The sequence below is a fragment of the Cyclopterus lumpus genome, chromosome 21 (assembly GCF_009769545.1).
Source record: "Cyclopterus lumpus isolate fCycLum1 chromosome 21, fCycLum1.pri, whole genome shotgun sequence".
Classification (NCBI taxonomy): Eukaryota; Metazoa; Chordata; class Actinopteri; order Perciformes; family Cyclopteridae; genus Cyclopterus; species Cyclopterus lumpus.
The window spans coordinates 1,257,066-1,272,180 of record NC_046986.1 but is presented as its reverse complement, the minus strand read 5'-3'; the positions used below and the strand labels follow the sequence as shown (position 1 = coordinate 1,272,180).

At 41.8% G+C, this 15,115-nt stretch overlaps 1 protein-coding gene and 1 pseudogene across 1 annotated transcript; one reads left to right on the top strand and one right to left on the bottom strand.

Annotated features, from left to right (window-relative positions):
* The window catches only part of LOC117750702, a 14,337-nt pseudogene extending 10,849 nt beyond the window's left edge, over nucleotides 1-3,488 (bottom strand).
* A 2,436-nt stretch (nucleotides 3,489-5,924) lies between these two features.
* tsn (translin) lies at nucleotides 5,925-11,321 on the top strand. The gene is made up of 6 exons (XM_034562506.1): nucleotides 5,925-6,164; nucleotides 6,638-6,731; nucleotides 6,819-6,915; nucleotides 7,720-7,835; nucleotides 9,877-9,956; nucleotides 10,405-11,321. The coding sequence occupies exons 1-6, from the start codon at nucleotides 6,099-6,101 to the stop codon at nucleotides 10,615-10,617; spliced, it is 666 nt and encodes a 221-aa protein (XP_034418397.1). The 5' UTR covers nucleotides 5,925-6,098; the 3' UTR covers nucleotides 10,618-11,321.
* Nucleotides 11,322-15,115: the final 3,794 nt, after the last annotated feature.

Below are 15,115 nucleotides of genomic sequence, written 5' to 3'. Positions count from 1 at the left end.
GGCGTTCTATGACACGTGCGTCTCTATGTGACGAGTTGGGAACGAGGCGTTCAATGACACGTGGGTCTCTATGTGACGAGTTGGGAACGAGGCGTTCAATGACACGTGTGTCTCTATGTGACGAGTTGGGAACGAGGCGTTCAATGACACGTGGGTCTCTATGTGACAAGTTAGGAACGAGGCGTTCAATGACACGTGTGTCTCTATGTGACGAGTTGGGAACGAGGCGTTCAATGACACGTGTGTCTCTATGTGACAAGTTGGGAACGAGGCGTTCAATGACACGTGTGTCTCTATGTGACGAGTTGGGAACGAGGCGTTCAATGACACGTGTGTCTCTATGTGACGAGTTGGGAACGAGGCGTTCTATGACACGTGCGTCTCTATGTGACGAGTTGGGAACGAGGCGTTCAATGACACGTGTGTCTCTATGTGACGAGTTGGGAACGAGGCGTTCTATGACACGTGCGTCTCTATGTGACGAGTTGGGAATGAGGCGTTCAATGACACGTGTGTCTCTATGTGACGAGTTGGGAACGAGGCGTTCAATGACACGTGCGTCTCTATGTGACGAGTTGGGAACGAGGCGTTCAATGACACGTGGGTCTCTATGTGACGAGTTGGGAACGAGGCGTTCAATGACACGTGTGTCTCTATGTGACGAGTTGGGAACGAGGCGTTCAATGACACGTGGGTCTCTATGTGACGAGTTGGGAACAAGGCGTTCAATGACACGTGTGTCTCTATGTGACGAGTTGGGAACGAGGCGTTCAATGACACGTGTGTCTCTATGTGACGAGTTGGGAACGAGGCGTTCAATGACACGTGTGTCTCTATGTGACGAGTTGGGAACGAGGCGTTCAATGACACGTGTGTCTCTATGTGACGAGTTGGGAACGAGGCGTTCTATGACACGTGCGTCTCTATGTGACGAGTTGGGAACGAGGCGTTCAATGACACGTGGGTCTCTATGTGACGAGTTGGGAACGAGGCGTTCAATGACACGTGTGTCTCTATGTGACGAGTTGGGAATGAGGCGTTCAATGACACGTGTGTCTCTATGTGACAAGTTGGGAACGAGGCGTTCAATGACACGTGTGTCTCTATGTGACGTGAGGGAACGAGGCGTTCAATGACACGTGTGTCTCTATGTGACGTGAGGGAACGAGGCGTTCAATGACACGTGTGTCTCTATGTGACGTGAGGGAACGAGGCGTTCAATGACACGTGTGTCATGTAAAAGACTGAGGCCCTCCGTGAAACCTCAGCTCACATGTGAACCACACAACCCCAGATTATTATTCCCACGGGAGTCAGCTGACACACGCAGACACACACACACACACACACACACACACACACTGTGACTAAACTAATAAAGTGTGTGGAGCTGCAGGAAACAGAGGAGCGAGTCTGTTTCCTGCCACAGGAGGTTATCAATCTAACAGGAGGCTTCAGTGGACGGGTGTGTGTGTGTCTGTGTGTGTGTGTCTGTGTGTGTGTGTGTGTGTGTGTGTGTGTGTGTGTGTGTGTGTGTCGCTTCATCTCTGTGTAAAGTGAGGGGGAGGCGGGCAGCAGGTCTGAGAGACCACTTATTGGTTTGTGGACGATTTGAAGCCTTCAGTTCATCGTTTTGTACGTCGCCATCTTGTTTTTTTGCAACCAGCTAACAGGAAGTGACCGTATCTGGACTGAGGAGGAGGGACGTAGAGACGCTGTCAATCTAGATATATAGCTTTACTAGAGGTTGAGACCATAAACTCATGTTTACAATGTTCCTTGAATCCATAAAGAGTCTTTGAGGAGGTTTATGAACATGTGAGGAAACAATAACAGACAGAAACTTTACTAATAAACTATCTCTATAAACTAACTATGGAAAGTCTTTCAAGGGGTCAAAGGTCACGGCCTCTAAAACACGCACAGCTCCTTCACTACAGAAACATACCACAGAAGAAGGTGAAGAACATCTTTGTCTAATGGCTGAAAACAGAGGGAACAACACATGTATTTACATTTATATGTTAATTATAGACTCATAATAACAAAAAGATAAGCAGGACCGCCAATAATTGGATAGACACGTCACTTTTTTAATACATGTTTGAAATAAGTTTTAATATATGTTTAATACAAGTTTTAATATATGTTTAATACAAGTTTTAATATATGTTTAATACATGTGTAATACATGTTTAATACAAGTTTTAATATATGTTTAATACATGTTTAATACATGTTTAATATAAGTTTTAATATATGTTTAATATATGTTTAATACAAGTTTTAATAGATGTTTAATACAAGTTTTAATATATGTTTAATACATGTTGTAATATATGTTTAACACATGTTTAATGCATGTTTAATGTATGTTTTAATGCATGTTTTAATACATGTGTAATGCATGTTTTAATGCATGTTTTAATATATGTTTAATACATGTTTAATGCATGTTTTAATATATGTATAATACAAGTTGAATACATGTTTTAATCCATGTTTAATGCATGTTTTAATATATATTTATTCATGTTTAATACATATTTAATGCATGTCTTAATATATGTTTAATGCACGTTTTAATATATGTTTAATACATGTTTAATACAAGTTTTAATATGTTTAATACAAGTTTTGATATATGTTTAATATATGTTCAATACAAGTTTTAATATATGTTTAATATATGTTTAATACAAGTTTTAATACATGTTTAATACACGCTTAATGCATATTTTAATATATGTTTAATACAAATTTAATACATGTTTAATACATGTTTAATGCATGTTTTAATATATGTTTAATACATATTTAATGCATGTTTTAATATATGTTTAATACATGTTTAATGCATGTTTAGTACAAGTTTTAATATATGTTTAATATATGTTTAATACAAGTTTTAAAACATGTTTAATACACGCTTAATGCATGTTTTAATATATGTTTAATACAAATTTAATACATGCTTAATGCATGTTTTAATCCATGTTTAATCCATGTTTAATCCATATTTAATGCATGTGTAATGCATGTTTAATACATGTTTGATACATGCAGCATGAACACACTTTCCTTTCCTACGGTGTGATGCTCCGGTCACTCCTCATCATTCCTCCCCTCTGTGAATCACATAACGTATCAACAGGACTTCCAGGAGGGCTCACCCTGCGGTCTCCGCTCCCGAATCCACGCAGTCATCTCCCGCGGAGGGTTTCTGCATCTCAGAGGATCGGCCGAGCAGCAGTCCGCCGCATCGTGTCGAAGTCCAGAGGAAACCACCGGAACCGGAGCATCGGTGAGCGCGGTTCGGTTCCGAGAGGGAAGAGCGTGAAGGAGCTGCTCTCGAACTCCCGACGTGTACCGAGCTGTCTGCCGGAGGAAGGCGAGCAACAGGCGGCTGCAGCGGACTGTTGCTCTGCGTCAGCTGCGCTCTGGGGAGATGCCTTCAGGGCCTGTCGGAAATACAAGCACTGCAAGTGGAGCTTACAGTAGGTAAGAGGCTGATTTACATTTTAAAATAGAAAAAAATACTCAAGGAAAGTCAGTAAATTAATTAAAAGATTAATTAAAGTAAAACAAAATAACAATACATATTTTGTTTGCACAAGATAAGTTATTATCTTTAAAAAATATTATCATGTTTCTACGAGTTATTATCTTGTTTAAACAAGTTATTGTCTGTTTGAACGAGTTATTGTCTGAAGAAGTTGTGTTCTTGTTTGAACGAGTTATTATCTCGTTTTAACAAGTTATCATCTTGTTTGAAGGAGTTATCATCTTGTTTGAAGGAGTTATCATCTTGTTTGGACAAGTTATTATCTCGTTTTAACAAGTTATCATCTTGTTTGAACAAGTTATCGTTTGAACAAGTTATTATCTTGTTTGAACGAGTTATTATCTTGTTTGAACGAGTTATTATCTTGTTTGAACAAGTTATCATCTTGTTTTAACAAGTTATAATTTAAGGAGTTATTATCTTGTTTGAACAAGTTATTATCTTGTTTGAACGAGTTATTATCTTGTTTGAACAAGTTATTATCTTGTTTGAACGAGTTATTATCTTGTTTGAACGAGTTATTATCTTGTTTGAAGGAATTATCGTTCAAACAAGTTATTATCTTGTTTGAAGGAGTTATTATCTTATTTGAACGAGTTATTATTTTGTTTGAACAAGTTATTATCTTGTTTGAAGGAGTTATTATCTTATTTGAACGAGTTATTATTTTGTTTGAACAAGTTATTATCTTGTTTGAAGGAGTTATTATCTTATTTGAACGAGTTATTATTTTGTTTGAACAAGTTATTATCTTGTTTGAAGGAGTTATTATCTTATTTGAACGAGTTATTATTTTGTTTGAACAAGTTATTATCTTGTTTGAACGAGATATCGTTTGAACGAGTTATTATCTTGTTTGAACGAGTTATTATCTTGTTTTAACAAGTTATAATTTAAGGAGTTATTATCTTGTTTGAACGAGTTATCTTGTTTTAACAAGTTATCATCTTGTTTTAACAAGTTATAATTTAAGGAGTTATTATCTTATTTGAACGAGTTATTATCTTGTTTTAACAAGTTATCATCTTGTTTTAACAAGTTATAATTTAAGGAGTTATTATCTTGTTTGAAGGAGATATTATTTTGTTTGAACAAGTTATTATCTTGTTTGAACGAGTTATTATCTTGTTTGAAGGAATTATCGTTCGAACAAGTTATTATCTTGTTTGAAGGAGTTATTATCTTGTTTGAACGAGTTATTATCTTGTTTGAACAAGTTATTATCTTGTTTGAAGGAATTATCGTTCGAACAAGTTATTATCTTGTTTGAACGAGTTATTATCTTATTTGAACGAGTTATTATTTTGTTTGAACAAGTTATTATCTCGTTTGAACGAGTTATTATCTCGTTTGAACGAGTTATTATCTTGTTTGAACAAGTTATCGTTTGAACGAGTTATTATCTTGTTTGATGATAAAAATGATTTTGCTTTGTATTTTACTAAGGCCTGTTTTTGACTTTTTCAAATGATTTATAAGTAATTCAAAAATATGAGATAGTTAAATTGTATATAATATAATATATATTTATTATATTATCCCAAAAACACATTTTATTTTTCATCTGTTTATGTAATGAGATCATTCTTATGGGTGAATATCATGTTTATTGTAACAGGTCTAGACATATTAAACCCTGATTTATTTAGTTTAACATTTATTTTAAATAATCTTTCTTGTAAAATAGATTGTAGGATTGTTTCCCTTCTGTCTGGAGTGTTTGCTGCTGTTTGTTATAGTTTCTTCTCATGTGAACCTCGTGATCCATAACATGGAACACACAGCTCCACCTTTTAAAAAGAACTAGTTTCCTATTTATTGTATTACTTTAATTATAATAATACCTGATAAATATGTCATGTTTTGTGTATGGATTAATTAAATAAAATAAAAAGTGTAAAAATGAAAGTGTATATACATATCTTATCATATCATGAAATGTGTATTTCTTTGTTAAAGTCTACAGCTTGTGTAAATATTTAGCGTACAATTTATTGATATATATAACAGTTAATGAATGAAAGTAATGAATGGAATCATATTAATGGTGTGTTATAGAGATTAAAGAATCAAATATAATAATGTAGCCTGACGATGATTAATTTATTATATTATAACACATTTTTGAATCTGTAAATTATTATTATTATTATTATTATTATTATTATTATACTATAACACAGTTGTCCATACAATGTAAAGTATATTTTAAATTATTATTATTATGGTGTGGTTATTGATGATAACCTTCCTGTTTTAATACATGCAATAAATACATAAATATGATTTTTTTTTCTTCAGTGGGAAACGTTGGCGACGGCCACGTGACGTGATGACATCATCACCAGGCGCCGGACAAAGCAGCGCGGAGGCAGAAACGTGATGACATCATCAGCAGGCGCCGGACAAAACAACAACGGCGGTTATTGTGCACGTTGATGTTTGTTTCTTCTGCTTATGAATTAGCTTCCTCCTCCTCTTCATCTCCTTTATCCTCCTCTTCCTCTCCCGGACCGGTGCACCGAGGGCCGAGATGTCGGTGACCGAGATGTTCAGCTCCATTCAGGGCTTCCTGAGCGCCGACCAGGACGTCAGAGAGGTGCGGACGACGAGCGGCGCTTTAATGGCCGGCGGCGGCTCGTGCTCGACCTCCACACCCAGCTGCGCGACGTTATTTCCCCAGAGAGACGAAGCCGCGGCGTCGTTACTGCCCTTCAATTATTAATTACGTGACCTAACGTTAATTACTTCCGGTAGCGCGTGCGTTGTGGTTCCGCAGGCTTCGCTGAGACGCGTAACGCCACACTTCATCCACTAATATGTCCTACTGAGGCTTCCGTTGTAGGCAGACGTCCTGAACGTTAACGCATGCTCACCTTTACATTCACTTCCACGTACATAAATAGGGATGTTCCACATTCAAAACATGATTGCATTCTCTTGATTTGCATTTCAGCATCAGTGTGCACATCAAATGAAGTATTTAGTTGCATAATGATGGGATGCAAAGACTTTATCGCTCACTGTGTTGGAGAAGACGTTTATTGTATTAATAAAACCTCTTTGTTGCAGGATATCCGTAAAGTGGTCCAGACGTTGGAGCAGACGGGCAGAGAGATACTGACGGTCCTCCAAAGTGTCCACCAGCCGTCAGGATTCAAAGAAAGTGAGCGATAAGTCACTCTCCGACTCTGTGGGTGCAGATCCGTGTTGTTTACCCTCGACTAATAACATCACTCTTCTCCCCCGTCAGTTCCCAGCAAGTGTGCAAGAGCACGGGAGTTGTTCTGCACGGTCAGGACTCAACTCGGGGAGCTGAAAACAAAGTTTCCTGTGGAGCAGTATTACAGGTAAGGATAGATATATTTATTTATTTATATATATATTTTATTTATTTATATATATATATATATATTTATTTATTTATATATATATATATATATATATATATATATTTATTTATATATATATATTTATTTATATATATATATATTTATTTATATATATATATATATATATATTTATTTATATATATATATATAGATATATTTATTTATTTATTTATATAGATATATTTATTTATTTATATATATTTTATATATATTTATTTATTTATTTATTTATAGACATATATATATGTCTATATAAATAATGATATAAAGCTCATGATCTCTACTTGTGTTTCGTGTTTTTGTTTTAAAATGTAATAGTAAATCTTCATTTTAACTATGGATGCCTCCTCCTTCATTGGAAACAGATCTTGATCTTTGGTGGCATCCATGAAAGTGTATTTTTGTTTGTAATGTTTCTTCTGTAAAAATGTGTCCTGCTTGTTTTACACTTTCTGAATAAAACACATACCACATACATTTATATATGTCTATGTAAATAATTATCTAATTTATATATTTGTTTGTTTTATACTGATATAAAGCTCATGATCTCTACCATCTGCTGGTTGATAAACGCATTCTAAAATCAAAGATATGTTGCTGTGAGAGATGATCCACTCAACAACAAATCAGTAAACAACAAATCAGTAATCCAACACACGTGGTCAAATAAACAACAACAATCAAGATGTTACATCCTCGACAAGATGATACTAAAATGCTGAAATGACACCTGCAGAGAATGTTTCTGTTCTTCTTCAGGTTCCATGAACATTGGCGGTTCGTCCTGCAGCGCTTGGCGTTCCTCGCCGCCTTCGTGGTTTACCTGGAGACCGAGACCCTCGTGGTCCGGGTGGAAGTGGCCCAGATACTCGGCAGTAGGTTCTTGTTTGTGTGTGAGAGGACTCGACAGATCCAGATCCCTGTGTTGGTCTACAGGGATCCAGAACCTGTATTATGTAAACTCTCTGAAGTCAGTAAACCATCAAGAATACAGCCAGTACTCATGTTCACTGAGCGGAGCCTGAACGCATCATGAGAACGTTATCATTTACCTTCAGCCAGTACTCATGTTCACTGAGCGGAACCTGAACGCATCATGAGAACGTTATCATTTACCTTCAGCCAGTACTCATGTTCACTGAGCGGAACCTGAACGCATCATGAGAACGTTATCATTTACCTTCAGCCAGTACTCATGTTCACTGAGCGGAGCCTGAACGCATCATGAGAACGTTATCATTTACCTTCAGCCAGTACTCATGTTCACTGAGCGGAGCCTGAACGCATCATGAGAACGTTATCGTTTACCTTCAGCCAGTACTCATGTTCACTGAGCGGAGCCTGAACGCATCATGAGAACGTTATCATTTACCTTCAGCCAGTACTCATGTTCACTGAGCAGAGCCTGAACGCATCATGAGAACGTTATCATTTACCTTCAGCCAGTCCTCATGTTCACTGAGCAGAGCCTGAACGCATCATGAGAACGTTATCATTTACCTTCAGCCAGTACTCATGTTCACTGAGCAGAGCCTGAACGCATCATGAGAACGTTATCGTTTACCTTCAGCCAGTACTCATGTTCACTGAGCAGAGCCTGAACGCATCATGAGAACGTTATCATTTACCTTCAGCCAGTACTCATGTTCACTGAGCGGAGCATGAACGCATCATGAGAACGTTATCATTTACCTTCAGCCAGTACTCATGTTCACTGAGCAGAGCCTGAACGCATCATGAGAACGTTATCATTTACCTTCAGCCAGTACTCATGTTCACTGAGCAGAGCCTGAACGCATCATGAGAACGTTATCATTTACTTTCAGCCAGTACTCATGTTCACTGAGCGGAGCCTGAACGCTTCATGAGAACGTTATCATTTACCTTCAGCCAGTACTCATGTTCACTGAGCGGAGCCTGAACGCATCATGAGAACGTTATCATTTACCTTCAGCCAGTACTCATGTTCACTGAGCGGAACCTGAACGCATCATGAGAACGTTATCATTTACCTTCAGCCAGTACTCATGTTCACTGAGCGGAACCTGAACGCATCATGAGAACGTTATCATTTACTTTCAGCCAGTACTCATGTTCACTGAGCGGAGCCTGAACGCTTCATGAGAACGTTATCATTTACCTTCAGCCAGTACTCATGTTCACTGAGCGGAGCCTGAACGCATCATGAGAACGTTATCATTTACCTTCAGCCAGTACTCATGTTCACTGAGCGGAACCTGAACGCATCATGAGAACGTTATCATTTACCTTCAGCCAGTACTCATGTTCACTGAGCGGAACCTGAACGCATCATGAGAACGTTATCATTTACTTTCAGCCAGTACTCATGTTCACTGAGCGGAGCCTGAACGCATCATGAGAACGTTATCATTTACCTTCAGCCAGTACTCATGTTCACTGAGCAGAGCCTGAACGCATCATGAGAACGTTATCATTTACCTTCAGCCAGTACTCATGTTCACTGAGCGGAACCTGAACGCATCATGAGAACGTTATCATTTACCTTCAGCCAGTACTCATGTTCACTGAGCGGAGCCTGAACGCATCATCATGTAACTGAAGAGAACCTCTGTTGGTTCTCCGTTAGCGGTGCTGCTAACGTTACTAGCTAACGTTACTAGCTCTCCTCCTGTTGGTCTGAACACTGATTGTTTACAAAGTCACATGATCAGAGAAACATCATGAAGTCATGTTCTACTGATCACATGATCTACTGATCACATGTTCTACTGATCACATGATCTACTGATCACATGTTCTACTGATCACATGATCTACTGATCACATGTTCTACTGATCACATGTTCTACTGATCACATGTTCTACTGATCACATGATCTACTGGATACTGGAGGAGAAACCTCAATTAATGTCCCTCTTGTGGTTCCTCTTCAGTCGAGGTGGTGAGGGAGAAAGGCTTCCACCTGGACGTGGAGGACTACCTGGCCGGTGTGCTCATCATGGCCAGTGAACTGGTGAGCAGCCGCTTTATTTTGATTATTATTTTACCTCGTTAGCTAGCTGATAATAAACTGATTCATTCTTCAATAAATAGAAAAGTAATCTACCGAAAGTTATTTAGATAATATTACATTTTTAAGTCCCGGCCTTTTAAATGTAAAGATATTACATCAATATGTTGTATTTTTATGAAATGTTGTTATTAAAATAAGACAGATTAATGTGTATTGAAATAAGGACCAGTTGCAGTTTTATTTCTTTTATATTTAATAGAGCATGAAAAAAGACCTTTTAAGCAAAATGTATAAATATTAATAGAATGTGAAAGGCTTCTTATCACATATCTAGTTTTAATTAAAATAGTTGTGTAAACTGATTACATTTAAATCCCAATAATGAGTTTAAAAGAAAAGAATCACTGAGAAAAGAAAAGTAACTAAATAATGATCTCGTCTCCTGCAGTCGCGGCTGGCGGTGAACAGCGTGACGGCGGGCGACTACACGCGGCCGCTCCGCATCTCCAACTTCATCAACGAGCTGGACTCGGGCTTCCGGCTCCTGAACCTGAAGAACGACCCGCTGAGGAAGCGCTACGACGGCCTGAAGTACGACGTGAAGAAGATCGAGGAGGTGGTGTACGACCTGTCCATCCGCGGGCTCGCCAAGGACCAGTGAGAGCCGGTCCTGGACCGGTGAGAGCCGGTCCTGGACCAGTGAGAGCCGGTCCTGGACCAGTGAGAGCCGGTCCTGGACCAGTGAGAGCCGGTCCTGGACCAGTGAGAGCCGGTCCTGGACCTGTGAGAGCCGGTCCTGGACCGGTGAGAGCCGGTCCTGGACCGGTGAGAGCCGGTCCTGGACCGGTGAGAGCCGGTCCTGGACCGGTCGCTTTACTTCACTTTGGGTTGATGTTTAGATCTGAGATCTGTGTTTTCTGTCTTTGTTTATTTGCCAAAAAAAAAAGAAAAGAGAAGCTTGTGTTTGTGTTCACGAACATTGGAGCCTCATTTATGAAGGAAATATTAGATTAAATGTAGAATCCAATAAACTCGTTTTACAGCATTCAGACCAGATTTCTGTCTTAAAGACATGTTTTGTTCGGTAGCTCCAAACCTGCATTCACACACACACACACACACACACACACACACATATATATATATATATATATATATATATATATATATATATATATATATATATATAAAAAAAACATAAATGAGGCTCCAAAGAACCAATGTCTAATAATGAGTTTGTAAACAATAGTAGTTCTCTTGTCCCGTTCTGTACTCTTTGATTCAGTTTGTCTTTAATGACTGTAAATATATTTCTACATTTACTGGCTGCATCATACGTTATTAATAATAAAAAAATAAAAAGGAGTTGTGTTTAAAATCTTTTTAATATAATTGACAATATATTACATCGGGGGGTAATAATGCAACAGGTCTTCCAAAAATGCAAATGAAGAAGAAAAGAAAAGAAAGCGTTCAGCAGGTTCAGTTTCTTCTTCATGGGTTGAGCCTTCGTCTCAGACAGGAAACAGTGATGTTCCACATCCTGTTTGAGTCATAAAGTGCATTAAATAAAATAAAGCCTTCATAAATAATAAAAACACACAAAGAGCCATAAATGACCATCGGAGGAATGCTTACATGGTTATATTGCCTGTGAATTGATCTGAGACCAGTGAGTTGGAGATCAATGCTACGGTGACCGAGTACCAAGGCACGGCTGGTCACCAGGTCACATGACGACACACGGGTCACATGACGATGATGGTCACATGACGACGGCTTACATGACGACACACGGGTCACATGACGACTGCTCACATGACACCACGCGGGTCACATGACGATGATGGTCACATGACGACGGCTCACATGACGCCACGCGGGTCACATGACGACTGCTCACATGACACCACGCGGGTCACATGACGACGGCTCACATGACACCACGCGGCTCACATGACGACGGCTCACATGACGACTGCTCACATGACGCCACGCGGGTCACATGACGACGGCTCACATGACGACTGCTCACATGACGCCACGCGGGTCACATGACGACGGCTCACATGACGCCACGCGGGTCACATGACGACGGCTCACATGACGACTGCTCACATGACGCCACGCGGGTCACATGACGACGGCTCACATGACGCCACGCGGGTCACATGACGACGGCTCACATGACGACTGCTCACATGACGCCACGCGGCTCACATGACGCCACGCGGCTCACATGACGCCACGCGGCTCACATGACGACTGCTCACATGACACCACGCGGGTCACATGACGACGGCTCACATGACGCCACGCGGCTCACATGACGACTGCTCACATGACGCCACGCGGGTCACATGACGACGGCTCACATGACGCCACGCGGGTCACATGACGACGGCTCACATGACGCCACGCGGGTCACATGACGACGGCTCACATGACGACGGCTCACATGACGCCACGCGGGTCACATGACGACGGCTCACATGACGCCACGCGGGTCACATGACGACGGCTCACATGACGCCACGCGGGTCACATGACGACGGCTCACATGACACCACGCGGCTCACATGACGACTGCTCACATGACGCCACGCGGGTCACATGACGACGGCTCACATGACGCCACGCGGCTCACATGACGACTGCTCACATGACGCCACGCGGGTCACATGACGACGGCTCACATGACGCCACGCGGGTCACATGACGACGGCTCACATGACGCCACGCGGGTCACATGACGACGGCTCACATGACGACGGCTCACATGACGCCACGCGGGTCACATGACGACGGCTCACATGACGCCACGCGGGTCACATGACGACTGCTCACATGACGCCACGCGGGTCACATGACGACGGCTCACATGACGCCACGCGGGTCACATGACGACTGCTCACATGACGCCACGCGGGTCACATGACGACGGCTCACATGACGCCACGCGGGTCACATGACGACGGCTCACATGACGACGGCTCACATGACGCCACGCGGGTCACATGACGACGGCTCACATGACGCCACGCGGGTCACCTGACGACGGCTCACATGACGCCACACGGGTCACGTGACGACGGCTCACATGACGCCACACGGGTCACGTGACGACGGCTCACATGACGCCACGCGGGTCACGTGACGACGGCTCACATGACGCCACGCGGGTCACCTGACGACGGCTCACATGACGCCACACGGGTCACGTGACGACGGCTCACATGACGCCACGCGGGTCACGTGACGACGGCTCACATGACGCCACGCGGGTCACGTGACGACGGCTCACATGACGCCACGCGGGTCACCTGACGACGGCTCACATGACGCCACACGGGTCACGTGACGACGGCTCACATGACGCCACACGGGTCACGTGACGACGGCTCACATGACGCCACGCAGGTCACATGACGGGGGATCACATGACGTGTCACCATTTTTTTTTAAAAGTCGAGTAATGGAGTTTTTCAACCGTTTTTACACCGAAACATGGTGGTTTAAAAATGAATTGTTTTTGTTTTATGGACTCGGGGGTCATGTGACGATTAATTTAATTATTTTATGATAAAGGTCAATGGGTTTATTTGAGATAATTCACTCTTTGAATCTGACATTTCTCAAATGATGCTTTTTATTTTATAGTAAATAAAATAACTGGATTTTTATTTTTGGGTGAAATCAGAAAGACGCTTTGTAGACGAATGATTCATCCAATCAGACGTCATTACTTTTGTTCCGCGGTCCGGTCGTTGCGACCCCACACGAGCCCCCGAACCAGAGGTTGAAGAACTCCACACTCGACACACAGTGAGGAGAAGCTGGAGCGCTGTGACACGACGTTTAACAGTTAAAGGAGGTCGACTACAAACTGCTTTACGGTTATCGGAAGCCCGATTCTTCACATGGAAGCTTCAGTTGAATCTTTAGTTGAAGCTTCAGTTGAATCTTTAGTTGAAGCTTCCACGTGAAGCCTCCGTGTCTCCAGAGGAAACCTCGGGGGTGAAATGCTTGTCCGGTAGCTACGTGTTTGCAGAGATTATTGCTGTTGTGTGGGTTGTCATTTAAAAACACAGTGATACAGGAAGTGTTGTACCGCAGACGTCCAGTAGAGGGCAGTGGCAACAAACAGAAACCACTGGACAAAGATCTGAACCGACCAGACCTTCGTCTTCTTATAAAATAAAAAAATTACAATACAATTTTTCATTTTGTCTGCAGTCAGCCATGTTTCATGTTTCAGACATGCTCTTCACCGCTTGTACTGAAAACACAGCTCGACTCCTTCTTGAGGAAACTTTACAATCAAGGCCAACGAGCTCGGCCCAATTATTATTTTTTTTGGTTGTCCAGGATTTTCCTTTGTGTGTAACTTCATGACGGTGTCGCGCACTTATAGCTTTGTAAGAAAAAAAAGTGCGGAATCTTTCTCCCACGAGACTTTCATAAAAGTATTTTGTGGTCATTTAACTGGCGCAAAAGAAAATAGTGATTGCTGACGCCAGCTAGTACCGTTAGCTTGTCTTTTTCCAGAGGCAGAAGGGAACCGTTAGACCGTAATGCAGCTACGCTCATTTTCTGCAATTAGTGCAGTATTAATGGTGGAATTATCAAGCTAACTAGCAAGCTGAACGCTAGTTGAATCATGGTGGAAATAGCAACGCATTCATGCTACACTGGTTACCGAAAATGACCCAAACAAAGTTGTCACTCATCTGGTGACAGTTTGCTGTGACAGGAGTGTGTTGATGAATCATTAACTTTGACTCTTTTACCCTACAAAACCTCCTCAGTGAGTCTGTTTAGGTTTCACTAATGTTAGGCCGCCACATCGGTTGCGGTCCCAACGGTTGCGGTCCCAACGGTTGCGGTCCCAACGGTTGCGGTCCCAATGGTTGCGGTCCCAACGGTTGCGGTCCCAACGGTTGCGGCCCAATGGTTGCGGTCCCAACGGTTGCGGTCCCAACGGTTGCGGTCCCAATGGTTGCGGTCCCAACGGTTGCGGTCCCAACGGTTGCGGTCCCAACCGTTTGCGGTCCCAACGGTTGCGGTCCTAACGGTTACGGCCCAACGGTTGCGGCCCCATCTGTACACGTAAAAGGTCCGGCGCTCTGACCGTCACTCTGGTTTTTAAGAGCGGCCTT

Excerpts from the sequence above, each read along its gene's own strand:
- tsn (XM_034562506.1), top strand. The coding sequence starts at position 6,099 with ATGTCGGTGACCGAGATGTTCAGCTCCATTCAGGGCTTCCTGAGCGCC. Across the intron at positions 6,732-6,818 it reads GCCGTCAGGATTCAAAGAAA|TTCCCAGCAAGTGTGCAAGA; the intron begins GTGAGCGATAAG and ends CTCCCCCGTCAG. Across the intron at positions 9,957-10,404 it reads TCATCATGGCCAGTGAACTG|TCGCGGCTGGCGGTGAACAG; the intron begins GTGAGCAGCCGC and ends CGTCTCCTGCAG.